Source organism: Bos mutus, chromosome 1, assembly GCF_027580195.1.
Source record: "Bos mutus isolate GX-2022 chromosome 1, NWIPB_WYAK_1.1, whole genome shotgun sequence".
NCBI classification, from domain to species: Eukaryota; Metazoa; Chordata; class Mammalia; order Artiodactyla; family Bovidae; genus Bos; species Bos mutus.
In genome coordinates this window covers 82,386,574-82,413,837 of record NC_091617.1, presented here as the reverse complement: position 1 = coordinate 82,413,837, position 27,264 = coordinate 82,386,574, and the positions used below count along the sequence as shown (strand labels likewise).

Below are 27,264 nucleotides of genomic sequence, written 5' to 3'. Positions count from 1 at the left end.
AGTGATTGATAAATGCACAGTAGATGATCTGAAAAATGAATGCTGAAATAGTTTAGTCTAGGATGTGTGGTCCATGGAACGTGAGGGTTGTGGAGGTGGATAACACTTTGTATAGGACACGGATTTTAACCAGAACTTTAAGAGTGAAGCATTTTTGACTATGGAGAGGCATGCCAGGTTAAGGAAACAGTAGAGACGAAGACTCACAGGGCTTGTTTGGGCGAGTAGACCAATCAAGGGGACTCACCTGGGGTGTACAGTTATGTAAAGGAGCTGTAGGTAGGGTCAGATGTTGGCAGCTGGCAGTGGGGACACTTATGACTATTGACTGGATGGAGAGAGTACAGTGTGTTAGAACAAAACATTTTGACATCTGTAAGATCTACAATAATGATAGCTACCTTATGTAAGAGCCTAAAATGTACCTGGCACCATGCTAGCTGCTTGGTGCTATATATATATCTATATATCACTAATGATCAAAGTACCTGAAAAGAGCTGTTAATGCCCATTTTGCCAGTGAGGAAACTGAAGTTTGGAAATACTAAGTCTGTACTTCCCAAGTCTAGAAAACTAGAAGGCAGTGCAGTCAGAATTTGAAATACTTCTTTTCAGGCATTCCAGGATCTCTCACAATAGTCTTGGGAAGAGATGGATTTGAAACTTACAGCATGACCATCTGAAGCAAGGGTTGGCTGACTGCAGTCTGCTGCACATTTTTTAAATAGGTTTTATTGGCACATCGGAGAAGGCAATGGCACCCCACTCCAGTACTCTTGCTTGGAAAATCCCATGGATGGAGGAGCCTGGTGGGCTGTAGTCCATGGGGTCACTGAGGGTTGGACACGACTGAGTGACTTCACTTTGACTTTTCACTTTCATGCATTGGAGAAGGAAATGGCGACCCACTCCAGTGTTTCTGCCTGGAGAATCCCAGGGACGGGGGAGCCTATGGGGTCACACAGAGTCGGACACGACTGAAGTGACTTAGCAGTATTGGCACATGGCCATGCCGATTCATTTGTATATTGTCCGTGTGTGCACTGCAGCCTCAGAGTTTGGTCATTCCAGCTGAGTTCACATGACCCACAAAGCCTAAAGTATTTACTGATTAGTTCTTATAGGAGAAGTATGTCAGTCATGATGAAAGATGCTAACCTAAACCAGCATCTCTCCTCAGTAGCAGGTGTGTATCATAGTCCTCATACAGATTCTGATTCAATTAATTTTGGACTGGACCAGAGCATTTCTGTTTTGATTTTAATTAAGCATACCATTTGATGAATTTTGACAACTGCATGAACCTAGCATCCCATTCACACTATAGGAATTCTCATCCCCTGTAGGCAGCCACTGTTTCAATTTCTATGATAGATTAATCGTGTCTGTTTTTTAACTTCATGTGAATGGAAGCACATGCATTCTTTTGTGTCTGATTTAATTCACCCACTCAGTGTTTTTTGAGATTCAGCCATGTTGTTGCTAAGTAGTATTCCATACTGTAGAGGTGAATGGATAGACCATAGTATGTTTATCCTGTCTCCTGTTGGTGGACATTAGGTTTGTTTCCAGTTTGGGGCTATTATATGTAAGTCTTAGAAGAGCCTATCCAGTAAATAGCTCTCCCAACCTGAAAATACTGATTATATGATTTTGTGATTGAGTGCCAGATTAAATTATTGTATTTACAGGAATTCCCTGGTGTAGTTAGGACTTGGTGCTTTCACTCTATGGCAGGTTCAGTCCCCAGCTGAGGAACTAAGAGAACCACAAGCAGTGCCATGTGGCCAAATAAATAAATAGCATATACTTGCATCTACAGAACTAGAGTGTCTGAACTTTTTCTGAGGGCTTCCTTCTGTTTCTTGATGTCTCAGAATCACTAGGGGTTGGGGGAAGACGTCTTGCTGACAGTGGAATTAGCAAGGTCACTCAATACAAGTTGGTATACATATAAAAGCCACTTCGAGTTCTATATAGAAATTAACTGCCAACGATCCACTAAATATTTATGAGAGAAACTTAAAGACCTAAAAGAACTTGAAGGATATACAATTACAATTAATTATATAAATTTACTGAAATACCTGATTTTAGTCTGTCTCCCAAAAGGACATGGGTTCAGTACAGTCCCAGTCAGAATCTCTAGTGTTGTTTTGGTGTTTGTGTAGAAATTGACAAGATAGTCTAAAATGTATATGGGAATGCACAGGCCTAGAGTAGCTGATACAATCTTGAATAAAAAGCTGGGGGACTTGGGTCACCAGATGTATATATACTGTAAGGCTACATAATTGAGATAGCGTAGTATTGGTTCAAGAACAGACAGAATGTAGGGGTCAGGCAATGGAAGGTGCAAACCGTTGGATGTAAGACAGGCTCAGAGGTGTACTGTTCAGCACAGGGAATATAGCCAGTACTTACCTGATTTATGACAGACTCAGCAGGGAAAAGATGTTCTTTTCAATAAGTTGTACTGGGCTAATTAGATATATCCTTTTGGGGGAAAGAAGAAAACTTGGCCCCTACCTTACTTACATCATAAAATTTAATTTGCATTGGGTCCTAGACCTAAATGTGAAGGATGAAACAGTAAAGCTTCTGGAAGAGAATATGAGAATATCTTCATGACTTTGGGCAAATAAAACACAAGAAAAGCAGCCATGAAAGAACAGATTGATAAATTAGACTTTATTAATACTAGGAACTTTACTGTATCGGATGGACAAAATTTAAGAGTGAAAGTCGCCACATACATCCTGAAAGATATTTGCAATTGATATATCTGACAAAGAGTTCTCCCCAGAATATAGAAGACCTAAAAGTCAGTATGAAAAAGACGCTGAATTTTTTTTTAAAGAGCAAGAAGTATAAACAGATACTTTACAGAAGAGGATATTTAAATACAATGAAATGAAAAGTTGTTCACCCTCATCAGTCGTCAAAGGAATGCAAGTTAAAACCATAGTGATACTGTTCTTTCACCAGAATTAAAAGAACTGCATTGCTAAGTGTTGACAAGGATGTGAAGCAACTGGAACTCACATACCCTGCTTGTGGGGCTACAAATTGACATAATAACTTTGGAAATGAGTTTGGCAGTTTCTGGTAAAGTTAAACATGTTATCTGTCATGTGTTCCAGGAGGTACACTTCTAGGAAATGCATGCATATGTGCACCCAGATACATATACAAGCTTTCCTTTTTTTTTTTTTTTTAATAGCCAAAAAGATGCTGACACAAAAGGGTATACACGATGTGATTCCAGTTATATAAAATTTAAAGTGGAATTGGCAGAGAGGAATGCTAGAAGCATAAGGGACCCTGGCTGAGGACTGGAAATACTCTGCATTTTGATTGAGGTGCTGGGTGCATGGATGTATATGTAGGTAAAATTTATCAAACTGTACCCTTAATATTTGTGCATTTTTTGCAAGTTATGCATCAGTGAAAAGGGGGAAGATACACTGTGTATCTCACTTGTAGACCTTTGCTTATATGAAACTATTGAGGGATGTTGAGTAGAAAATGACACTAGCACGCTGCTTTAGGCGCATGTACTGGTGCTCGTGTACAAGGTGAGTCGTAAGGGGATAGACTGACGGCAGGGGAGCTGGTGCAAAAGAAGTGTGCACGCATGCACACGTGTGCATGCACAGTGTTTTGATCAGAGACTATAGAAGGAAGACACATGCTCCTGACACAGTTATCTTCCGTCAGTAGATTTGGTAAGATCATGGCATCCGGTCCCATCACTCCATGGCAAATAGATGGGGAAACAGTGACTGACTTTATTTTTGTGGGCTCCAAAATCACTGCAGATGGTGACTGCAGCCATGAAATTAAAAGACGCTTACTCCTTGGAAGGAAAGTTATGACCAACCTAGACAGCATATCGAAAAGCAGAGACATTACTTTGTCAACAAAGGTCTGTCTGGTCAAGGCTACGGTTTTTTGAGTGGTCATGTATGGATGTGAGAGTTGGACTGTGAAGAAAGCTGAGCACCAAAGAATTGATGCTTTTAAACTGTGGTGTTGGAGAAGACTCTTGAGAGTCCCTTGGACTGCAAGGAGATCCAACCAGTCCATCCTAAAGCAGATCAGCCCCGGGTGTTCATTGGAAGGACTGATGTTGAAGCTGAAGCTCCAATACTTTGGCCACCTGATGCGAAGAGCTGACTCATTTGAAAAGACCCTGATGCTGGGAACGATTGAGGGCAGGAGGAGAAGGGGACGACAGAGGATGAGATGGTTGGATGGCATCACTGACTCAATGGACATGGGTTTGGGTGGACTCCGGGAGTTGGTGATGGACAGGGAGGCCTGGTGTGCTGCCGTTCATGGGGTCGCAAAGAGTCAGACACAACTGAGCAACTGAACTGAACTGAAAAGCCTCATGTGATGAGTTCGGATTTTTCCCAGTACAAAAGATCTGATTTTTTTGTTTTTTGCTGTGTGTCTCAGAACACTAAGATAATGCTAAAAGTTGATAAACTTAGCTGGAGAGATGATAAACAATAGGATATTAAACTTAGAACAGGCCAGCATTGTATTTTAATGTGGCGTTGTTCAAGTGTAAGAGTGCATGTGTGTGGTCTTCCACAGTGGTGTGGTTAGCCTTCTAAGAAATATCTAAAAGCCATTTTATTGCCCTGCCTTTGTCATGAGACACAGGCTAACAGTTCTCCCCTTGTCTGCTGATCCCGTGACGACAGGCGCTATCCCAGCACCCTGGCTGTCTCTGCAGCTGTGGCAGCACCCTCACTGGGTTCCCATTGTTTCTGTCCACAGGTGTCGTTCCATCATTGAGCCCTAATAGCGCTCTCATTGTTTCTATTCCCTTGTAGTGAAGACAGAACCGGAAACACCTGCACCAGGGGGCCCCTCCCAGGATGGTCAGACAGCAGTGAAAACAGAAGACAGTTCTGAGCTGGGAAACTATGTCATTAAGTAATTATTTCAGTCCTTTCTAAGGGGTTTGTGCTTTTAGTATGTTATGGTACTTGAAAAAAAACCATCCCTGTGACAACTATATGTAGAGTTTTCTGTATGCATTAAGCCCTTTGATGGGTAGAAGCTTCTGTCCATGTGTGGTGAACAAGTATTACCATTTGCTGCACAGCTCAGGAGGCTTCATTTAACACCTCGATGTGACCTCCGAGCGGCACCTGATTAAGGGCCTTGGATGCAATTATAGGTCTCCCTTCCTTTGAGCTTGCCAACATCAAGTTTCTTTGCTCCATCTTTGGGTGTGAAATTTATGATGTAATTGCTCAGGTGTGTGTACATTTTGTGTTGCAGTATCCACACATGTGCCCAGTCTTAAACAGCTGCCTTTTTATGGCCCATACACACTCAGTGCTGCTTCTAGAAATACTGAGATTTTCTCATTTCCAAACTGGGGGAAACCCACTTCTAGCATATTTTGAAGTACCTCAAACTGCTTGGACGGTAGAGACTTAGCCACTTTCACAGAGTTGACAGCATGAACTGTAATAACACTATGAGTCTCTGCTCTAGTGACAGTCTCACTACAGAAAGATTACATGACTATTTTAAAATATGAAATGTCAAGTTTGCATTATTTGTCATTCCTGGGGTCTCATCTGTTTTAGTGTTGACTTTAAGCATTAAATGCTTTTTGTTTATAAACAAGGCAATATATAGAAGGAAGGACATGCAGATATAGTTGGGTTTAATTCCCTTGTAAAGGAGAAATATTTCATACATACATAAATTCATACATATATACACACACAGAGAAACCACTGTATGTATTCGCTACCCAAATTTTCTTTTGTCCTTCTCAGGATAGACCATTTAGAGACCATCCAGCAACTCTTAACAGCAGTAGTGAAGAAGATCCCATTAATTACTGCAAAAAGTAAGACCACACTGAGTATACGGGAGCGTGGTTTAAAGCTGTGACCTGCTTGGGGTATTGAGTCAGTTTGAATCACTTGGTGTTGTAATTGATACTGACGGTAGTTATCTTGGGGGGTGGGGTTTAGCTACAGCTGTAGCTTATTTGCAGGGTTTAGCATTCACACTGTCTTGGTCAGTCGGTTAGTCTTTTACTACTTTCACTGTGTTTGATCTGCAGAAGGAATTTTTTTTGTTATAGTATAGAAATTATAAATATGTAGTGTATATATAAAATTGTATTTGTTTTTAATGTTTATTAATAAGGAAAATAATTAGCATTTGCCCACAGCATGCCAGACTCTGCAGGCTCATTATACTTTCTTATTTAGCCATGGTCTCTGTAGGATACATGGTGTCATCTCCATTTCACAAATGAGAAAACTGAGAATAAGCAAGGTTGAGTCACTTGTTCAAAATCACAATAGCTATAGGTCATGCAGTTTTGATTCCAGAGTCATTTATCTTTCATCTGACACTCCTGTCACTCACTCTGTAGAACTGCATGACTATCAAGACCTCCAGCAGTGAAGTCTCCTCTGTCCCTGCCCATTGTTAGCAAGACTGAACCATTTGCTTCTCAGCCCTGGTTGCTCTGACAGAGGGCATGACTGACAGCCTGTGGATACTTAGGTGTCTGCTCTTGGGCAAGGTCACCTGTGAACATTTAGAGGGAAGGGATGAAGCAGATCATCACTTCACATTCATGGGACTATGAAATGATGAGCTGAGTACAGACTACCCTGCTTTTTTTCCAGCTGTAATAGCAAAAATTATTTTTTTTCCCCTCAGGGTTTAGGGGGTCATTTTGGAGTAGCTCAGAGTCAATTTTCAACGATTCTTCTAGCCCAGCAGAAAAAAATTTTAATCTTTTTTAAAAAAATCAGATGCAAATATAGAATGTTCGAGCTTAAAGGCAGTTCAGAAGCCATCTTCCTAGTCGTCTAATTTTACAGTTAAGAAAACTGAAGCCCAGAGTGATGATGTAGGTTGCTCAAGGCAGCTTAGTTAATAGGCCAGGGCTAGTTCTCAGGTCTGCTCCCAGTGGAGTGCCATTGCCATTTATTTTAATAGAAAATCTCCTGTCATGATGAAGCTTTCTCTACCACAGAAGCTGATTTTCCCAAGGAGGGCTGTTGTTTTGAGTACACATGAATGAGATGCCTTCTCTTCTAAGGACAAGCCCTTCTGTATTATGTTGCATCAAACTTGCCTAGTAAGGAACATAGCCCATAAAGAGGTCTAAAGAAACTTTTTGGACATGCCTCCAGCAAATAAGATTTTATTTAAATCTTAACTTTATTCAGAGTTTGCTGGATATGTGCATTCTAGGTGAAGATGCCAGCTGTTTTTCTGCAAAATCTGTGGAGCAGTATTATGGCTGGAACATTGGGAAAAGGAGAGCTGCTGAGGTAATCCCATGTCTGCCTCTTTGATATGCAGGACACCACTGAGAGCCTGTTGGAGAAAATAATCAAACACATGTGCATTCTGGCTGCTTCCATAAACATCGTCATATGGAGCAGTGATAAATTCTGCGGCATGTTTTGTTAAATATTTGATGGTAGAACTTTTTCCTTAGTTAAAAATCTCATTCTCCAAAGACTTGTAGGTAGCCTTTGAAAGACCTACTTTCTTTTCCTGCATTGCTAAAAATTTCTAAAAGTTTTTAAAGAATTGTAATATGTTAAAATTAAGTCAACTATTTATTGTTCAGTGTGGCAGCTACTCTGCCAAACAGTGAGGCTATAAGAGGAAGTGGCAAGTACAAAGGCGTGCGTAGGAAGCTTTGAGAAAGTCAGCGATGGGTTTGAGGAGGGCGGGAAAGTGGGAGATCACAGGCTGGGACCAGCTGAAACACCTTATAGGCTAGGCTTAGGAATTTCAGTTCTTTTATAAACATTAGGTAAATGTTCTTAGACTTTTTTTTTTTTTTTTAACTGAGGAGAAACACCATCAGATTTTTTTCCTCAGAAAAAAATTATTCTAACAGGTTAGCATGGTCATTTGCAATTGGGTGATTATTTGAACACACTCCTAAGTTGAAGGATTTCATTATGCCCCCCCTACCCCTAATTTTTTTAAGTGGCAAAGAGCGATGACAATGCGAAAAGTCTTACAAGAAATACTGGAGAAGAATCCAAGATTTCACCATCTGACTCCACTTAAAACCAAGCACATTGCTCACTGGTGTCGCTGCCATGGCTACACCCCACCTGACCCCGAAAGCCTGAGGAGTGATGGGGATTCGATCGAGGATGTGCTGACCCAGATTGACAGTGAGCCAGGTAAGCAAGGCGGTGGGTGGGGGGTGTACTCAGCACCATTCGCAGCTGAGAGGTGTCTCCTTGGAGCACATGCTCATCTCTCAGTCTCCAGGGCTCTCAGGCCACATTAGCCCCAGCAGATCTCAGAGCTCTTTCTCTTTCCTTCACCTGAAGTAAAGAGATCCGAGGACTCCAGGGGTTGCCATGGAAAACAAAAGTCTCGACTCACCTCTCACCAGGTGTCTTATCCACACCGCCCCCACCCCCCGACAGTCCCTACCAAACTATTTGTGCCCAAGTGTCCCAAGTTGTGTCCCAGCGAGGAATGTTCCAGCCCACGGCATGCAACAGACACACACCATTCATTCAGGTGCCCCTTCCTCTGCATTAGTTCTCCTTTGGGAACTTTCTTAATCCACCTCCTTTCCTCTCAGAAGAAGTACTTCTTCCTTTGTGACCTATGAGTTGTCTTCCCTGAAGATGGGGACAATGTCTTATCTGTTATTTTATCTCCAAAAACCTAGTCTGGAGGTATATTGCCTGGTGTTGGAGGCACAGGTGTAAACAGCCAATAATGCTGCAGATAAAATGAATAGTTTTTTAATAAGGATACAAATAACTGTATGTGGGTGGGGGTGCAGGGGCGCTGAGCATAAAGATATATGGGGAGAATGTTTTGAGTTTCACCTTAAAGAATAAGTATTGTTTTCTCCTTTTAACCCCATCTTTATAGAAAAACAGACCCTTCACCTTCCAGTCTGAGGAAGGCTGGAGCACAGGCACGGTTTGGAGGGTCCTTTAAGACTTAACACAAGTCTCATTTTCTTCATGAAGCTTTCCTGAGAGCCCTAATGCAGGGTGGCCTCCCCTTTCTCCAATCTCCAGTGGTATTTAATATCAGAACCTTGAGGGTTTCTCAGATTTTTATTGCTAAGCGCTTTGGAGAGCAGAGGCCTTGTTGATTATTTCTGTGCTTCTCTGGCAGGGTATGTAAAACACAGTATTTTTCCTGTACTGGGCTTTCTTATTAATTTGACTGATTAAATCTGTGAGCGTCCTGCCAGTAGAGAGTTGGATGCTTTGCCTCCATCCTGCTGGGTGTCTTTAACCCCATGTCGACCTCACTCACTCACCATAAAGTGAAAGGGATGCATTGAACATCCCTAGAGCCCCTGCTGGCTTTTAAAGCTCTATATATACTCTGTTGGGCTCTGTATAAATCAGCTAAAGATGGGATGCATGGTATACACTAAAATGGTAGTAGTACTCAGCTCTAAGCAGATTTTTAATTTCTTCACTGTTCATTTCTAAATTCTCCAGATGTAAAAAAAATTTTTTTAATCAGTGAGGTGGGAGGATGGCCTCATTTTTAGTAGCAAGAGTCAGAATTATGTGTTGTTTGACTCAGATTGCCCTTAATAGCACATATGTCTTAACACAAGATGCCTGTCTTGGTGCTTGTCTCACTTATGAGTTACTAGTTCTTATAATTATAGGTCTGTAGAATTTTAGGACTGGACAGGAAATCAGCTCCCTGATACTCAACCCTTCTTCTCTGGGTCTCAGGCTGTTGATCCCTTGGAGATGCAAAGTCCCTTTTCTTTGGTCACCATAGTCATAAGACTGATCACCTCTCATTTAGAGTGTCCATCATCTTTCTCGTCCGCTGACAACCTCTGCCGGAAACTGGAGGACCTGCAGCAGTTTCAGAAGAGAGAGCCGGAGAACGAGGAGGAGGTGGACATCCTCAACGTCTCAGAGCCGTTAAAGATAAACATCAAGAAAGAACAGGAAGAGAAACAGGAAGAGATGAAACTCTACCTGCCACCAACACCAGGCTCTGAATTTATTGGCGACATCACACAGAAGGTAGGTGGCTAAGGCCTGTGCTGTGAGACCCCTAACCTGGGGCTCGGTGCCTTAGAGACTGACACCAGACTTTCTGGGGAGATAGGTGGTAAAGCTGGGCGAACTGTCTGGCACTTGCTTTCCCATGTCAGGGCCTTTGGGCAAGAAAGTGAATCACACGTGTAGAGCTTGCTCATTGAACATGACATTGCAGCAAAGGCAGCTAGATGTAGGCAGTTTCGTATTTTTCATCTCCTTTTTTCTCATTTGCCTCAGTAGAAGCACCTTCTACAGATGTACTCAGTAGAAGCATCTCAGAGGCATGTCAGAACGTGCTTTCCCTGACACTGTAAATAGCTCCCAAGTGCCCTGCCAGGGAGTGGATGTGGCATTGACTCCCTTGGGCTGCAGGAGAGAACTGTCCACCTGCGTCCGGTAGAATGCAGCTTCACTGCATCTGCACGGCTGCCTGGGACCCAAGTGAGAGACTGTTCTTTTTTTCCCCTACTGAGGAAATAAAAAATGGGGCAGTTTCCAAGTATATCTTCTTTCTTTTGCAAATAGGGCCTCAGAGTCTGATGCAGGCTTTCCAGCGTGTTGCTCCCACTGTCAGAATTCATGGTAGATTCTGTGTTCTCTCATGAAGGAGATTTGGGCAGGGGAGAAGGATTCTAATAGCATTTTCAACAATCCTTCAGAAACAGGGCACAGTAGGGTACCAGTCTTCTGGTTGGTAACATTCTGTGTTGCTTCTTCGTGAGTTTTGTCCAGGACATTTATAGAGTGTCCCTTCCACCCGGACATCTCCTTAGGTATCAGAAATGTGCTTGTTTTTAATGTACAAATAGAAACAAGAGGCCTTCTTTTGCTCTTCCAGATTGGGATCACCCTGCAGCCTGTGGCGCTGCATAAGAACGTGTATGCGTCGGTGGTGGAGGACATGCTTTTGAAGGTGGGTGCCTGTGGGCAACAGAGGGGCTGTCGGGGGCTGAAGCACCATGGGGCCAGCCAGGCAGGACACACTGGATCCCAGGCTGCTTTGAAAAAGACAAGGACAGAAATGGATTTCTTTCTTATTTTTAAATCAATTCAGTTGTAGTTCCTCTGCGTGTCAAAGCAGCTACTGCAAGAGTTCCTGTGCCAGTGTCACTAACAATATTTTTAAATGCCATTTCAAGTGCTTTCTAAGTAGCCTGAAGTGCAAGTCAAAGCTCTCAGTGCTTTCGGAGGTGATTTGCATGTCACAGTAGAAACAGCCACAGCTGTCCCAGCCCTCAGCAACAGAATGACAGAACCAGGTTCCTTACCCAGCCAGAGCCTGGCTCCACTATTCTTTCCTGGTGGATCCCCTCCAGGGGCAGGGATACCTCACAAATAGCCCTCATCTGTTTCTTTTATTAAAGCAGTGTCTGATTAATGAAAACCACCCCCTTCACAATTCAGAATCATGGCCTCTATAGTTGTGGCCTGTTATTCAAACCTTTAGTTTTTCCTTAAGGACTTTGGGTCTTTAGATACAGTGGTTTCCCAAATTTAGGGCCTGGGATGGGGTCAGCTGCATCCCTCTGGCCAGCATGCAGGTGGCATTTTTAGAGTAACAGCATCTTCTGTTACAGGCTACAGAGCAGCTGGTCAGTGACATCCTGAGACAGGCTTTGGCAGTTGGATACCAGGCAGCATCGCACAACAGGTACAGTTCTCACTTCCTGACAGTTAGTTCCCATCAAGATGTTTTATACTTTAAATCAGTTCGATAGGAGATGGAGGTGTCCATGCTTGGGACATTCTCAGAGCCAGACTGTCTCAAAACAACCAAGCAGGCCCGAGTCTACCTCTTGGTTGTGAGAGGTCTGTATTGTCTCTGTCTCTGCTGCAGAGACACTGTTTGGTAGGATTCCAGTGTTACAGGGTTGAATATATACCAATTCTTTGCCATTGAAGATAATAGCAGTGTTTCAGACTTGGGCCCAGGCACTGCACGTTACCTAATTTGTTTTTTGTTGCAGAACTCATACTCCCTCTTTAGAAATCAGCAAAGTGGGCTCTGAAATGTAATCTTGCCTGGCTTTCCTAGCAAATATATCATAGAACCTAGATTTAAACTTCAGTCTCACTGGCTCTATACCCACAGGCTGACCACGCCTCTTTGTGGCCTGTCACTGATTGAGATGCTGAATTTTCCTTTTGTCCCACATCCCGGCATTCCTTTCAAAGGAAACAAATGTATTCTATTGTTTAAAGGCTGTTGTAAATTTATTAAAACTTTAACAGAGTACCTGAGGTCATGAAGAGACCTAAATAAGAGGATTATTAGGTCAGACTTGACAGGGATATAACACAGTGGATACTATAGAGAGCTCTTTACAAAAAGTGGGGAACAAAGGAGTTCCAATAATGTTGCTGCTGCTTGTCCTGCTAGAGATCCAGGAGTGGGCCGAGTGCCTCTGCAGCCCCTGCTCACCACCATGGTCCTGACTGTGAAGACACAAAGCAACTTCAGTGCTTTTGATAACATTTAACATCACACTTGCTCTGGCATAATTTCCAAGAGATGGGAAACATGGTCCCCAAGTTCTGTGGTGCTTTGATTCAGCTTTCATTTAGCCAAGACTGAACTACAGCAATATTCTGTTCTCTACTTTACTTCATTCCTTTTTTTTTTTCAATCTTCAAAATCTTTGTTTTCCCTTAATCATTCAGCCAGCTGCTTGAAATTCATCTCATGCCTGTGAGTAGGAAGTTAGATTTGAGCCCTAAATAGGGCTGGCCGGGAAGAGGGTAGGCCACATCTCCCGAGTCAAAGGAATTAATGGAACAGAAGAGAGGTGGTAGGGGAGAGGGTACAGAGCTGCTTCCCACCCCCAAGGGTGGCCCAAAACCATGCCTGTCACTCATTATTATCTCTATATAATTAATTTAGATATTTAAGAGAATTAACATTTTTTTTTTTTGGACCAGGATTCCCAAAGAAATTACAGTGAGTAATATTCACCAGGCCATTTGCAACATTCCTTTTCTGGACTTCCTCACAAACAAACACATGGGGATACTGAATGAAGATCAGTGAATGGAATGAATATGCTCCCAGGAAAGCAGGATTCAAAGCCTTGAACTGTGGTGACTCTTCTTTTCTGGAGAAGACTAGTTCGCTGTGTGCCTCAGAGTATCAGGGCCACCAAACCATTGCCTCCACCTGATACCACCGGAGTGTTCAGTCCCAGGTCAATCCCTTTAGGACAGAAGTTTGTTTCCTGATTCTAGAGTTACACCGTTGAGTGGGTGCATGCTCTGTCAACACGCATCTGTTCACTCTCTGTGCAGGCTCCATGAGGGTCCGGCGTCAAGCCACTTTATATTGGGCCCTTTTGTCCTCTGGGTATTTTCCAGGGGACACCGTGGGCCTGAGTCTCCCTCCAGGAGGTGGGAAATGAGTCTGGCAAGCTAGAGTTTTACCCATTCTGTGGGTTGGGGTTCCAGGTACCCCAACAGTTACCCTGATAACATCTGGAGGAGGGTTGGGCTTCGGCACAGAGCAGTGGCCATGGTGGGAAGGATCCGCATTCAGCCCCGAGTCGACTCAGGAAGCAGTGATCCTGTGCGGAAACCACACGAGCTTGGGAGACTGCAGACTGAGAATTCCTGTTTCATGGAACACAGGATATTACTGCAGCCAGTCTCAGCATTGTCAGGGGGTGAACAGAGTCCAGCACAGGTCAGGAAAAGGTTTGACTACAGCTGAGAAGCCCTTACTGTGTTAGTCACAGACCCTCGCAGCTTGGAGGATGTGCCAGCAGAGCGCTGGTTCATACTTTTGGTGCGGTCTGCAGGAGCTTCTGCTGCTGAGTCCATGTCGAGTGGCCAGTGGTTCCCACAGTCCCTCAGAAAGTTTATCTTATCCAGTTCTTCTCTGTCAGTGAATTGTTCCCAAGAAGAAAAGTATTTCAAACAACACTTGTGAGTGCCTTAAAGGTAGAGAAACGACTGTCAAAGCCAGGTGACAGGGAGGTCAGTGCTCGGAAGCCATGAGAACAGGCTGGTCGTGAGCAGAGCCCGGTCCATGGGAGACGGAGTGGATAAAAGGCAGGTTAGCAGCACCCTGCATGATGTCCAGTTTCAGTATAGACACAGTACCCCAACCTTCCTAACAAAGTCTGTGTGTAAGGAAAGAATCTGTTCTCAGTTAGGAATCTGCTCCAAGGAGATCTGAAACCTACCCAAGTCAAAGAAACTTACCAAGCAACGTAATTCGTGTTTTCCTGAGTCCTCTAGACGTTCAATTCAGGAAAAGACAGGGAGGCAACTATGAGAAGTCTGCCCTTTTTAATTCAGCCATCTGAGGACTGCAAGTGCAGAAGGAAATCTAGTCAGTAAGGCATAGGGCATGCCCTGGTTAAGAATAAAATAGTTTAGTGGTGAAGACTCAGACATTCTGTACATAAAATAGTCCAGGCAAGGTCAATGGGCAGGTATAGACTCATTTACCAGTGGACGATGACTCAGATCTACAGGATCGAAGATTTGATCCAAATGAGAACAGATTCAGTTCTTACAAGTATGAAAGCCTCAAGAAGTTATCTTTTTGCAAAAGAAACAGTAAATGATTTAACAGTCCTCATATATGTTAATGTTTCAGATGTATTTGTATCATAATATGTAACATAATGTATAACAATATCTGCAGTAAATCTTTTGGTATTTGTGATGGGATTTTCTGAGTTTGGGGGCTTCCCTGATAGCTCAGTTGGTAAAGAATCCGCCTGCAATGCAGGAGACCTGGGTTTGATCCCTGGGTTGGGAAGAGCCCCTGGAGCAGGGAAAGGCTACCCACTCCAGGATTCTGGCCTGGAGAATTCCATTGACTGTATAGTCCATGGGGTCGCAAAGAGTCAGACACGACTGAGGGACTTGCACTTGCACTTTCTGAGTCTGGAGCACGGCGCTTGGGTAGGGTTTTTCTTAGGTTAGGTCCCAAAGAGCTGGGGCGAGGCAAAGGTGTAGGGCTTTGTGTATTTAATTCTTCCACTTGTTTCCAAAAAGAATTTGCAGCTAGTAAAAGAAGGATTACGGTTATATAAAAATCTGAAAAAGTTTTGGAAGGATGCATGTTGTCCCTGGACATATGATTTCTGACAGCCTAGAGTGAAGGAAAACAACCTGGGGTCAGACCCCCCTTAAAGCCAAGGCAATGAGGGAAACAGCTTCTGATGTCCAACCAGGAAGCACACTGGTCCGTTTGGCAAGAATGGGTCTCTGCTGAGGCCTGGAAAAAGTTACTCCTGTGACCCGGTCCTGCTGGGACCATCTGCTACCACAGAAAAAACTACAGGAACTGCAGAAATATTTCAGAAATGACTATTTATATCCACCCTTAATAAGAACTAAAGGCTTTGTTTTGGAAGCTTTGGTTCTTCAAAGATAAGAAGTTCTTTGGGGAGGAGGCCCTGGGAGACAATCCAAGTATGAGACTTCACTTGGTGTCAGCCTTCAGGGAGTCTGATGGTCTGGAGAAGAATAGGGGCATTGCTCAGGCCCCTTTCCTGAATGTTCTGTGTGTCAGCCACAGTTCCGACAGCAGCCACAGGACAGTGTCACAGTACCTTATCGGGGACTCTCTTCCTCACCGGAGGAGCCTGTGTGTGGCCGGCAGAGCTCAAAGGATCCCCCGTCGGCCTGGGGCGGGCTGCACAGCCAAAGTTCTCTCAAGTGCTGCTTTTTGGAGTTTGACCTAAAATCCTGGAGTTATTACAAGGATGAAAATATTAGCATTTGTAATGGGTTTTTCTCAGTTGGAGCCGCCAGTCTTGCTGTCAGTGACTGGGGTCCTTCCCTCTGGTTGGGCCTCCTCACAGCTGATCAAGCCTGCTACTGCAGTGCTAACTTGGTTATGGAATAATTAATTTGAACTCTTTCTCTTGGCTAAAATTACCTAACATATTAAACTTTTAATTTAATACAAAAATGCTTATTGTATAGAAACTAGCAAATATTGTAAGATGTAAAAAATTTTAAATTACCCATAGTTCCCCTTCTCAAAGATAGCTACTATTAATATTTCAGTACGTTTCTGTCTTTATGTGTTATTTATATGACCTGCATGAGTTTGGACCACATGGTTGAGGCTATTATTATCTCAGTGGCTTCTTAAGGCCTTAACATAATGTTACTGGAGTGGCCTTATTAAGACCTAGAGTGAGTGGGAGCAAATTTCTTCAAAATTCAGATCTAATAATGAAGTCTAGTAAGGAAAGCTGTTACATTGGGATGTTTGTGAAAAGCTGTCTGTTCTTGAGCATGCAGGATGCCTTCCTAAGGTCAGGCCTCTCCTGGGCAGTGATGGGGCTCCTAGGACAAGCTCAGGGGGGAGGCATAGCTGGCTGTGCTGTGTGACTGACAGGGGCTATTGCTGGACCAAAGCAGCAGATGCCAGTAAAGCCGGCTCCCAGGAAGGAGTGCCTGCGCAGGAGAGAACACGTACAGCAGCTGTGCTTTGCACGGAAACCCAAGTTCTCTTAGGGGGAGGTGGGGTTTGCAGATTAGGAAACAGAAGTCTAAACTGCTGTCAGTTAATGAGTGGAGAACCAAGGTTTGTTCCCAAGACTGGCTTCAAGGATAGTCTTGCTTTACCCTAGGCTCCTGGTGGGGCTGGGGAGATGTGGGTTTTTGTTAAACACTACATATGACACCAGTGCGACCACAGCCCTGGGTGAGCATTCCCAGACTCTACGCGCTCAAGGGAGAGCAGCGGTAGCCAAGGCACATTAAAGTCCTGTTACCAAGAGGAGGATAAAGGAAGACATGAGAAGGCGTTCGTGTTTATAATTAAATAAATAAATTAACAAGAAATTGAAATAGTACATTTGCATTTTAGTAAAATCTGAGATTGTACAGTTAATCTGTTTGCTTCTCACAGAAGGCCCAGCAGGCAGTCTCTTTTCCCTTAGGAACATCTAACATGCAAACCAATGAAGTCTGAAATAATAGAACCCTTTGTGTAAGCATATGGTTTTGCTTTTCCGTTTTAAATGATTCTCTCAGATCATTTCCTTTGCTGGAACAAGGGGAAAGGCTGTGCCTGCCAGAGCTGGGAGCTAGCACCTCTGAGGGGACGGCCCCCTCGCAGCCTGAGCTGGAAACACTGCCCCACCTCCACTCTGAGCTGCTTCTGAAACCTGAATGCCACCTCCTGTGGCGAAAGTAAAGGCTCACCAGGCTAAGTCACTTGGGAGCTGGAGAGGGATAAAAATCCAAAGGGAAATCCTTGAGTTTTCTTACCAAAACTGTCCTTAGCTTGTGCCTATAATCTCTAAAAGGACACAAACGTTTCAAGGGCTGCTTGCAAAGAGAACCAGGCTGGTTCCAGGTGGCTGCACTGGCTGGACTTGGTCGATAAAGTCAGCAGAGGGACTTCCAAAACCAAAATGAGCTGGTTTCTCAGCAGCTAGTGAGCTCCCTGTAATGAGATGACATTTTAAGGCCTTTTGGGCCACCCTTGCCCCAAAGACACTCCCAGAAACCAACAAGATAAATGTCCTTCATTCAGCACTTCACTCATCCCAAGAAATGTTTTGTTAAAACCAGGGTCATCTTGGCCATAAAGAAATTACGTTTTTAAAAAAGATACCCTATGATTGATATTCTGTTCCTTTGGGAAACTTGTTTCTGGTTACTTAGCATTATGAATCACATGCAGGTGATAACCTAAGATTTCTTCTACAACCTGTGGGGGGCCGCTGGTGGGACTATCCAAGGACATTACCTTGAGTTACCAAAATAGGTTATAAAATTATCATACAGCCTGGACATTACTGGATCTTTCAAGGATCTGTTATGTCCATATTCCTCAATCCCCAGAGACCAACTCAGTTCACAGTAGAAATGATCGAGGTCTTCAGATTTAAAAACTGAAGGGCGCCCTAAAGAGGCAATTAAAAAAAGATCTGAAGCTTTCCGCACACTTCCCAAGGAAGGAGAGGGTAGCGGGGGCCCAGCGCTGAGCTGGGTGGTGCATCTGTTCTGCTCACAGCACCCGTGTGGCTTGCAGAGGAGTGGTGCCCCCTGGCAAGAACGGAGGACCCTCCCCTGACAGGGCCATCCAGTCCTGAGACCTCACCGCAGTCCCCAGTGGTGAGTTCTGATCCCCTGTGGCTTGCTCTTTGGTGGGCAGTCACACGTTGAGGATCCGGGGAGCCGAGGCCTGAAAGATGGCTGAGGGGTTAGGGGCAAACTTTTTCCTCACCTCAGGGGCCTGAAAAATGAAATTTGGCCACAGATCAGTGGAGCTCTTCCTCAACTTTCCCCCTCCCAGCAGCTGCAGACTGCTAACCTGAAGGGTCGGGGTGGGGGGTGTCCACATGGACCTTACCTTCTGCTTCCCGAAGCCTTTGGGTTGAGTTAGAAACTGAACAGCCCTACACCTCCCTTCCAGCCCCTCCTCTTTCTTACACGGACTCAGGCACTTGGAAGGCTTGTCACTAAGCAAGTGGTCAAGGGTAAGGCTGGGATTTAGGAGGGAGGCAACACCCTGCTCCCAGAGAAGCCAGTGCTAGAGGAACACACGTGGCTAACAACAAAGCAGCACCTTGGCTTTCAGTTCGTGAGCGATGGTTACGGGGGTTCAGAAACCACTGCCCCTGCCATAGTGCCATCCTACACCATCCACATCTGACACCTAGTCCCTAACCTGGAGAGAAAAGCCACTGTTCTCACAGCCCCCTGCAGCCAGGCACCAGCTTCCCACTGACCTGGAAACCGGCCCTGGGGCTGCCATCCCATCCAGAGCTGTGGGTTGTGATGACTTTGGCGGGCTTCACTTTTGTGGATCTTGATGGCTTCACTCCAGTCCAAGCCTGGAATTCCTGTCTGGAACAGAACACATCACAACCTTACACAGGGCCGACTGGCCCTCAGGGGCCTTGCCTCTTGCCCTGTGCTTCTGGAACGTTCCTGGCCAGTGTCCACTGCTGAGCTGCTGCTCTGGCTGCAGATGTTACTTTCTCACAGAGGAAACAGACCCCAAATAGCTCCACCAGAAACTTTCTCCCACACTGCCAGGGAGCAACAGCACACACTGCGCTGGGAGTGAGCAGAGAAGTCGGGCAACAACAGTATCCTCCTTGTCCTAAACCGTGAGCTCCTGGTGTGTGCTGGGCCTCAGAGGCCACACGTTCCAGCCCTGCTCTCCAGGGCTCCCTGTACCGTCTCTGGGTCACGTCAAGGGGCCCTAGAAGCCCAGAACCAGTGAAAGTCACTCACCTCCAGCCCGTGTCACTGGTGGCCCTTATGTCCAGGGAGGGGCCGGCCTGGACAGCGCACAGCAAGGCATGGTCATACCTGGTCACAACTGAGGAGGAAAGTGAGGCCCAGTGTTCTGTTTAGTTCTCTATAACCTGTCTTATTAAACAGTAAGTCATAGTGACCATCTCAAGAAACTAAAGACCGCCTGGCTTTTGCATGGTGCTGTGCACATGGGCACTCATGCACAGGAGCAGGGAAGGATGGTGGTCTGCATGTGGGTAGGGACTGCTGGCTGCTTGGAGGGAAGTGACAAGGCTGGCACAGCCTAGCTCCATGTGCTCAGAGTTACAGTTTTTTTGACAAAAACTAATCCCTCTTAAAAAAAGACCTGTTTCAATTCTGTCAGCTCCTCTACTAAATTAGCAGAGACCTCCTGGGCCCAAGCCCCTGGCCAAGGGGAAAAGTGTCCAGCTGACCAGGGCCAGCACCCACATGTGGGCTGGGTCCTTGCCTATCCCATCCACAGCCCTGGCCAGGTTTCAGGCCCCGAAGTCAACAAAGCAGCCTTTTCTCCTTAGCTGCAGCACAGCTGGGCACCACTGGGCAGGCCACGTGTACATGGTACAGCTGTGTCTGTCCATGGTCAGCACTTGGGTACCAGGAAGTGGATCGGACCAAGGCTCTATCGGATAATTTTTGCTTCCAAAGCTGCAAGGTTTCAAAGACCAGCTGGCTGCACCATCTGCTGCTCTGCGTCTCCTGGGGAAGCAGGTCCCCCCCTGGGCGTGCCCTTCTGTCCCCACGCTGAGCTGAGCCTTGGGTCAGGCAGCCCAAGCCAGCTGTCCCAGGGTGGCTGCAGGGGTCCCAGAGCAGGAAGTGACCTGGCCCAGGAGCTAGAGCAGTCCCCATGACTGTGGGGCAGGAGATAATAAAAATACAGGACTAAGTTGAGTCCACTGTGTCTCCCTCACCAAGCTATTTCCACCATCATCCACCTCATGTGAGCCTCAGTTGGACTCGATGCCCACAGTCCCTCCTGCTGAGAGGCAGGGAGCTACCAGGGCATTGCAGAGAGCCCAGTCTGAGGATACTGAGGCCTGGTTCTCAGCCCAGCATGACTTCAAACAAATCCCTTAACTTCCCTAAGCCTTCAAGTTGGGCACTTAAAAAAGTGGGAGTCAAGTCTGGCACTTTGACGGTTAGCCCTTTAACTGACTCACCGAGGAAAGAAAGAGATGACAGGAAGGAGAACTGCCAGAAGTGGGCAGAGCTAGAACCTGGGCCAGAAGGGCTACGCGCACGCACACACGCACGCACGCATGCACACACTTCTGGTGGAAAGACGCGTGAGGCAGGTGAGCTGTCATCTGGAGACCAGGGGCCAGGTGAGGCTGGGGTGGAGAGGAGCAGCCACGAGTATCCTTGATATCTCTGGGTGCTCATGATCTGTTCATTATCTTTGCTTTATAAATTTATTTAAATGGTTTTCTTAGGTAACATGTATCCTGCAAGGAGGCAGGTGGGATGGAGTTACTCATACCAGTAGTAGAGCTGGGAGGTAGAGGGTCTCAGAAGTCAGCTTGCAAGGTGACAGGAGAGCCAGGTTCAGCAGCAGTCCTGTGTCTCTGGCAGGTGACCCGGGCAAGTCAAGCTCTTACTACTTCTGCTTTACAGAGGAGGAAAGGGTCAGAGGGACCAGGTGACCCACCAAGTTTATACACAGGAAGGAGAGCTCTATTGAGTCCCAACTTTTGCCCAACCACTGCCAGACATAGGTCAAGCAGCTACCTGACTGAGAGGAGGCAGCATCTTAGGGGATGGCAGCCTGTTGGGAGCACAAATTTGATCTAGGGCAAGAAACACTTGAACTCCACTCTTCTACGTGACCTCTTGCCAGACACTCAAGTGCCTCATCTATAGAATGGGGACAGCAAGAACTGAACTGATTTCAGGGGGTTATTGTAAAGTCTTGGGCTTCCCTTGTAGCTCAATTGGTAAAGAGTGTGCCTGCAATGCAAGAGACCCGGGTTCGATTCCTGGGTTGGGAAGATCCCCTGGAGAAGGAAATGGCAACCCACTCCAGTATTCTTGCCTGGAGAATCCCATGAACAGAGAAGCCTGGCAGGCTACAGTCTATGGGGTTACAAGAGTCAAACACGACTGAGCGACTAAGCACACTCACTGTAAAGTCCTGGGGGAGATAATCTATGGGACGTCCTAAGCCTGGGATCTGGTACGTGCCAAGCAGTACCTTTAGTATCACAGGAACTGGAAGGACCCAGCAGGACATTCAAACCTGCCATCTATTTAACAGGCAAGGGACTGCTTCTGAAAGTCCAGCCTTTGCTTGGACACTCCCAGTGAGCAGGAGCTCAGCACCATACAAGCTTACTCATCTCAGTCAGTTCTAATTACTGGAAAGTGTGTCCTTCCCAGAGTCGAAGCTATCTCCCTGCAAGCTCTGCCCCACTCTATACCTGGAACATCAGCCATGTGAAGGCATGGCACACCCAGGACCTCTGACCTTCCAGGCCTGTCACCACTCAGCTCCCTCCAGCTGGTTCCAATCAGGGCCCGGGCATGCAGCAGTCGGCACCTTCCACTGCCTGGCTAGGGCGCCAGCGCTGCAGCTCAACGCTCTGCCCCTCACATCTCTGTAGCTCGGCTTGAGCACAAGACCCACCCTGCAACAGCCACTCCCCACTGAGTTCCTTAAAACCCGCATGCCCATTAAGGAATCTCTGGGGAGATGGGATGTTCTAGTGTCTCGATCATGTGTTCAGGTGTATACAAAAGTCATCCATCTGATTGATTTTACTGGATGGAAATTATACCTCAAAACAGTTGATTTTAAAAGTAATAAAGTTGAAGGGGAAAGTTCATACCTTTTGGCCCTTAATTTGACAGGTATGAATTCATATTGAAGAAATTAGGGTATAAGCAAAGATTTAACTATAAGAATGATGATCTTGTAAGTTATTTTTTCCTCTAAATTTTTTTTGTTAAGGTAATACATATACATTTTCTTTTTCTTTTAAGCAGTGATTCAGGGAATTCCCTAGTGGTCCAGTAGTTAGGACTCCTCACCTCCACTGCAGGGGCATGAGTTTGATCCCTGGTCAGGGGACTAAGATCCTGCAAGCTGTATGGCATGGCCAAAAGAAACCCCCCAAAACAAAGCAGTGGTTCAAAAAGCAGAGTGAAAAGTCCCTCAGTCTCCATTTACTCCTGGCAGCGTCTACAACTCCTTTTCCTTCCTTTCCCTAAAGGTTACGATTTTCTCACATATCCATGCGGAGACATTTTACGCTTATTTCAGCAGATATGTATACATCAATAACCCCTTTAACAACACAGATAGTAGCAGACATACTGTTCTGCATCTTTTTTGACATCTGTTTTAGTCCCTCCTATGGCAGAGCTATAATTAACCAGTCCCCTACATCAGTAGGACTGATTTCCATCAACACTGTTCCCATCTTCTGTACACTGTTGACATGTACCTTATTACTCCTTAACTCCCGCCCCATGTTCAAGGTTACATGTAGGGAAATTTTCTCTAAGTGCAGTAACTAGATCAAAGAACAGTGTTTTTAATAGCCCCAAATTAGCAACACCGTAAATATTTAATGACATAAGAACAGGTTAATATTTGGAGGTACATATCAATATATGGGTAATGTATTGATATACCCATAAGACAAAACACTACACATCCATTAAAACTCATGTTATAGAAGAGCGTCTAGTAACAGGGACCAACAGCCACATACATGAAATAAAAAATGTAGTTACAAATCGAGCCATGTAAGAATTACAAATGGATATGAACTCAAATACATGTTAAGGATTAGAAAGAACTACCAGTTTGGGGTAGGATTGGGGATACTCATTTTTTATGTTGTAATTTCTGTAATTTCCAGTTTTTCTACAGTGACTATGTCTCACTGTTGGAGTAAGGAGAGAGAAAGCCCTCACTTATCCAGGAGAGGAGCACAGGCCTGTCAGTGAGAGCCGAGTCAGCTGCCCTCAGTGGGATCTTGAGGGGACCACCCAGAAGCCCTGCATCTGGTCCTCACCACCAATGCCCCCAGAGGGCACTGGCAGCTGGCCTGCGAGGACTCCTTCCATGGCTGGGCCCTTCTGGCAGAAATTAAGATTTTAACTCGGAGGAAGGCAGGCCTTTCTGACAGGACTGCCCCAGAGAGTGAGATAGTGAGCTCACCATCAGGGAGGTGCTTGCTCTCTGACTCCAAGTCTGGTCAGGGAGCATCAACGGAGAATCAAAGGGGTGACCTCACAGGCTGCCTGAAGCTCTCGAAGTCGGGTGGGATGGGGAATCCGGGCGCCTCCTCGTTCCTGCCCACCTGGTCCTCCTGCCTCCGCGATTCAGTCTCCTGGGACCACGGGGTCCGAATACGATGGGCTCCCCTGCCCCCAGCCTACCTGTATGATGTGGTCGCCACTGCAGCCGCATCCGCGTCACCGATGGGGAGCACGTAGACCCCCCGGCCGGGGGTTGCGGAGGGCTTGGTCCTGCGGCTGCTTGCTCCTGGTCCGCGTCCCTGCGTTGCATCTCTGGACCCCGAGGGCGCCGTCCACACGCCGAAGTCCCGCTGGTACTGAGTGAGAGGCACGTCCCGGCCGGGATCCCGGGAGCCTGCGGGAGATGGGCCTCTGCGCGAGGGAACACCGCCCGGGATTGGCTCCTCGCTCTCGAGGTCCGAGTAGCTGTGCAGGGTCAGCGGCACGGCCACGTCGGAGCGGTCCAGCTGGTTCCAGCGCCGCGCCAGGCAGCAGAGGCGGCTGATGCAGGGCCACGCCATGCCGGCCCGGCGTCTGCCTCTCGGCTCCCCGCGCTCCCGGCCCGCACCGCCCCCGCTTGCGGCCCCGCCCCCACGGCCCTCCCAGCGCCGCCGCAGCTCCGCCCCCTGGCCTGGGACCGCCACCCAGGGAGCGAGGGCTGGGCCACAGCTCCGTGGTGCGCACGGCTCTGGAGGGGTGCAGAAGCGGGCCCCGGCTGGAGGCACTTACAAGTATCCAACTTGAAGAATGTTCCTTAATTTAATCCAAAGTTCCCCAAGTGCTATCCTACAAATTGAACCTGGCTTCGCAAAGGCCAGAGGCCGGATGGCAACCATTCCTAGCTGGTACTGAGTGAACAGTCTGCTGGGCCCCGCCCACAGGCCACTGGCTGCCAGATTTGTGCGAGGCTGCACAGGGGGCTTGCGGGCAAGCACGAGAAGATGTAGCGATGAGGGGATCAGAGAGAAGACTTGGGGCTGTACTTCCCGGAGAACACGCGTTTGAATCAGCCTTTATAATGCCAAATTTGTGACAACCAATTCAGCCTTCCACTGAGAATTGACATTAGCCCTCAACTGACATTTCCTGAGGTCTAAAATCCCTGATTTTAAAGCATGGCTCCAAAGGCTTGATTTAGCTTTATAAAGCTGCCACAAATCTTTGGCTACTATGCTATAAAAGTTCCCCTCCCTCCTGTGCAGAGCTAAGTCCCTGGCCACACAAGCCTTCCTGAATTAACACAAGCCCTCAGTGTGCACTGCAGACCAGTTACTAGTAACTATCAATACAACATTAATTACCCAGTGCACCATCTCAAGCATATACCTGGACGGTATCCAGCCTGCACCTCAGAGGAACTGCAGTATAGCCCTGGCCAGTCAAGAAAGACTCCTCTCCCAAACCATTGCATGGCTGGTCTTAGCTCGGGGGCACAGTGACGTGACACTACGACTGCCCGAAGTGGCAGCAGCTCAGCTGCCTGGGCCCCGCCACGACCCAAGGCAGCAGCAGAGGAGCCCCACGTTCTGTGAAGACGCTGGGAGACGACACACCTGCTCAGATTACCCACCTGTTCTGTGTGACCTCCATGCACCACGGCCATGGGTCAGCCACTCGGGAGACTCGTGACTAAAACACTCCGTCCTGCAGCAGAAAAAAAGAGAGCAGCTCTTCTTGTTTTGACTCCTTCATTCATTAAAGTTAAAAGAGCACTTACTATTGCTGTGTGCCTGGAATAATGCTGGATGCCTTTAGGAGGTTTACAGAGCAGTGGATGACAAGACATGGAAACCAGTGTAACAGAGCTTTCCAGCAGCGGAAAGAAGGCAAGTGGCCTGGCCTCACCACCCGCAGTGAGGGTGGGCAGCAGGACTGGGCAGGAATGCAGGGGTCCAGGTCCACAGGTTCGGCCACAGGCAGCCAGGGCTAGATCACGGAGGGCCTCGGTAGCCACACTACAGGGTTCACAGGCAGTTTTTTACAGGTGACAACAGGAAATGACTAGAGTGTTTTCAGCACTCTGTGGCCATATGGTGAAGTACAGCACATTTTAGAGAGCAGCTGGAGAACAGTCTTTACAGTCAGGTTAGGGACAAGGGACTGGGACTTAACGCACAGGTGCTGAGAGTGGAGAGAAGGGCCTGGATTCTAGAAACAAGAGGTGAGAGAGGGACTCTAGAATGGCCCAGGTTTCTGGCTTAAGCCAGGAGTGACATTTGACATGCCTGCCCAGTGGGGTCCAGGACCTAGAACTATGTTTGACAGGCAGCAGACACAGGTACAGAGTGACAGAGCTCAGAAGACAACTTCACGGAGGTAACTGAAGCCACAGAAGTGGAGAGAAAAGAGAGCTGAGGCTGCACGTGTGGGACCCCATACTGCAGAGTGCAGTGGAGGCAGCACAGGCTGAGGCGCACGAGCCAGGCAGAGCACGGCCTTGGGGTGATCATGTGCCAGCAAAGCAGCCAAGATGAGGAAGGAAGGTACCTCAGCGGGCAAACAGGAGAGCAGGGACAGTTGCCAGAGCCTTGGACAGTCAGGCTTGTGCTTCTGGAGCTGGACGCTGACCTCCAAGGCCTCGCATAGGTAGATACTTGACCTTCTAAACATTCCTTCTCAGACAATCACAAATCAGAAAGAGGAGACATGTCTTCACTGCCTGTTTTTCGGGTCTGCCCACAGACATAAATCTCATTTTGGACTCCATGTGGAAGGTCCATATGATCTCAGCCTCCTGTCCCATCTCTGAAAAACATTTCTTGCCTCATCTGTAAGTCACAGGGTTGTTAGTATCAGCTACATATTCAGAAAATGTCAAAGCACAGCAGTGTGACCTTGGGTGGTTCCCACACACGACCACCCTAGCTCCTTACTGGCAAGATGAGGGCTAGGTTAAAAAAAATTACCTTGCCTTGAAGTGACATTAGTTTAGAATAGAATCCCCTGCCTGGTAAGAATGACCAGTACTTCACAGTAGAAAAGAGTCTGGGCTGGTGGGGAAGATGAAGAACCACCATAGCTGAACAATTCCTTGGTGCTGGGCACATACTGCCATTTAGCTCTTAACATCATGTGAGGTGGGCACTGCTCCCTCACTGTCATGAACACCAATGCTCCGTGCCCACCACCACACAAGGTGGGCCCTCTACAGCACAAGGTGCAAAATTTGGCATAATCTTTTGAGATCACCAAAAGACCCCAAAACTCCCCTATAAATCCTTTCAAGAAAAACTTTTAAATTCTCAAATTGCATTTCCTAGAAATAATTCTCAATCATGAGAAGCTGTTCCACTACAGTGAAGCTACGACAACAACCCCTGTCTGCTATGTCAGTAAGATGCTCCACTTCAAAGAATGTACATTTTCCAATATAAGATGCAATTAGGCTCAGATTCAAGTTTGAATTTATCCAAGATAGTTCCTTCTAATTCTTAATTTAGCTGTAATTTTAACCTAGAAAGCAAAACCTAAAAATAGCTTTTTGTATACAACACTCACTGCCACAAAGTATTACCTACCTTTCTTGGGAAAAATTTAGCAAACATTGCAGCTGTTATTTCAGACCATGCCAGAGACAAGATGTTCTTAATTTTTACCTGTCAACCAAGCAAGGAAAGGGGTAGTAAGTAAGAGTAAATATTTCGCAGAGGTGCTAGAAGGCCGACATTAAGAAGCAAGCACTTCTGCC

At 46.4% G+C, this 27,264-nt stretch overlaps 2 protein-coding genes across 25 annotated transcripts in view; one reads left to right on the top strand and one right to left on the bottom strand.

Moving 5' to 3' along the window:
• YEATS2 (YEATS domain containing 2) overlaps nt 1–14,742 on the top strand; it is a 103,538-nt gene extending 88,796 nt beyond the window's left edge. For 8 of the 9 annotated variants that reach the window (XM_070372584.1, XM_070372592.1, XM_070372577.1 and 5 more), the window contains 8 exons: nt 4,848–4,950; nt 5,811–5,884; nt 7,255–7,334; nt 8,009–8,210; nt 9,832–10,058; nt 10,915–10,989; nt 11,654–11,727; nt 12,996–14,742. In XM_070372584.1, the coding sequence (XP_070228685.1) occupies nt 4,848–4,950; nt 5,811–5,884; nt 7,255–7,334; nt 8,009–8,210; nt 9,832–10,058; nt 10,915–10,989; nt 11,654–11,727; nt 12,996–13,104 (944 nt within the window). In that variant the 3' untranslated portion in view covers nt 13,105–14,742. Of the gene's footprint in view, nt 1–4,847; nt 4,951–5,810; nt 5,885–7,254; nt 7,335–8,008; nt 8,211–9,831; nt 10,059–10,914; nt 10,990–11,653; nt 11,728–12,995 lie in introns of those variants that run through there. The other variant, XR_011464536.1, reaches the window with a different exon arrangement.
• On the bottom strand, nt 11,718–27,232 carry MAP6D1 (MAP6 domain containing 1). 16 transcript variants are annotated; one of them, XR_011464546.1, is made up of 9 exons: nt 27,095–27,232; nt 26,064–26,188; nt 25,147–25,220; nt 23,718–24,002; nt 19,290–19,377; nt 18,779–18,896; nt 15,635–18,282; nt 14,271–14,377; nt 11,718–12,512 (listed from the first exon to the last, which is right to left on the bottom strand). XR_011464546.1 is itself a non-coding variant. In XM_070372640.1 (7 exons), the coding sequence occupies exons 1-7, from the start codon at nt 27,119–27,121 to the stop codon at nt 18,202–18,204; spliced, it is 798 nt and encodes a 265-aa protein (XP_070228741.1). In that variant the 5' UTR covers nt 27,122–27,232; the 3' UTR covers nt 14,778–18,201. The 16 variants fall into 16 exon arrangements, 8 of the variants coding, with proteins under 8 accessions (XP_070228741.1, XP_070228760.1, XP_070228769.1 ...); XR_011464545.1 differs by lacking the exons at nt 11,718–12,512; nt 14,271–14,377 and having other exon boundaries at nt 14,778–15,770; nt 17,310–18,282; XR_011464544.1 differs by lacking the exons at nt 11,718–12,512; nt 14,271–14,377 and having other exon boundaries at nt 14,778–17,487; nt 18,148–18,282.
• Between the last annotated feature and the right edge of the window lie 32 nt (nt 27,233–27,264).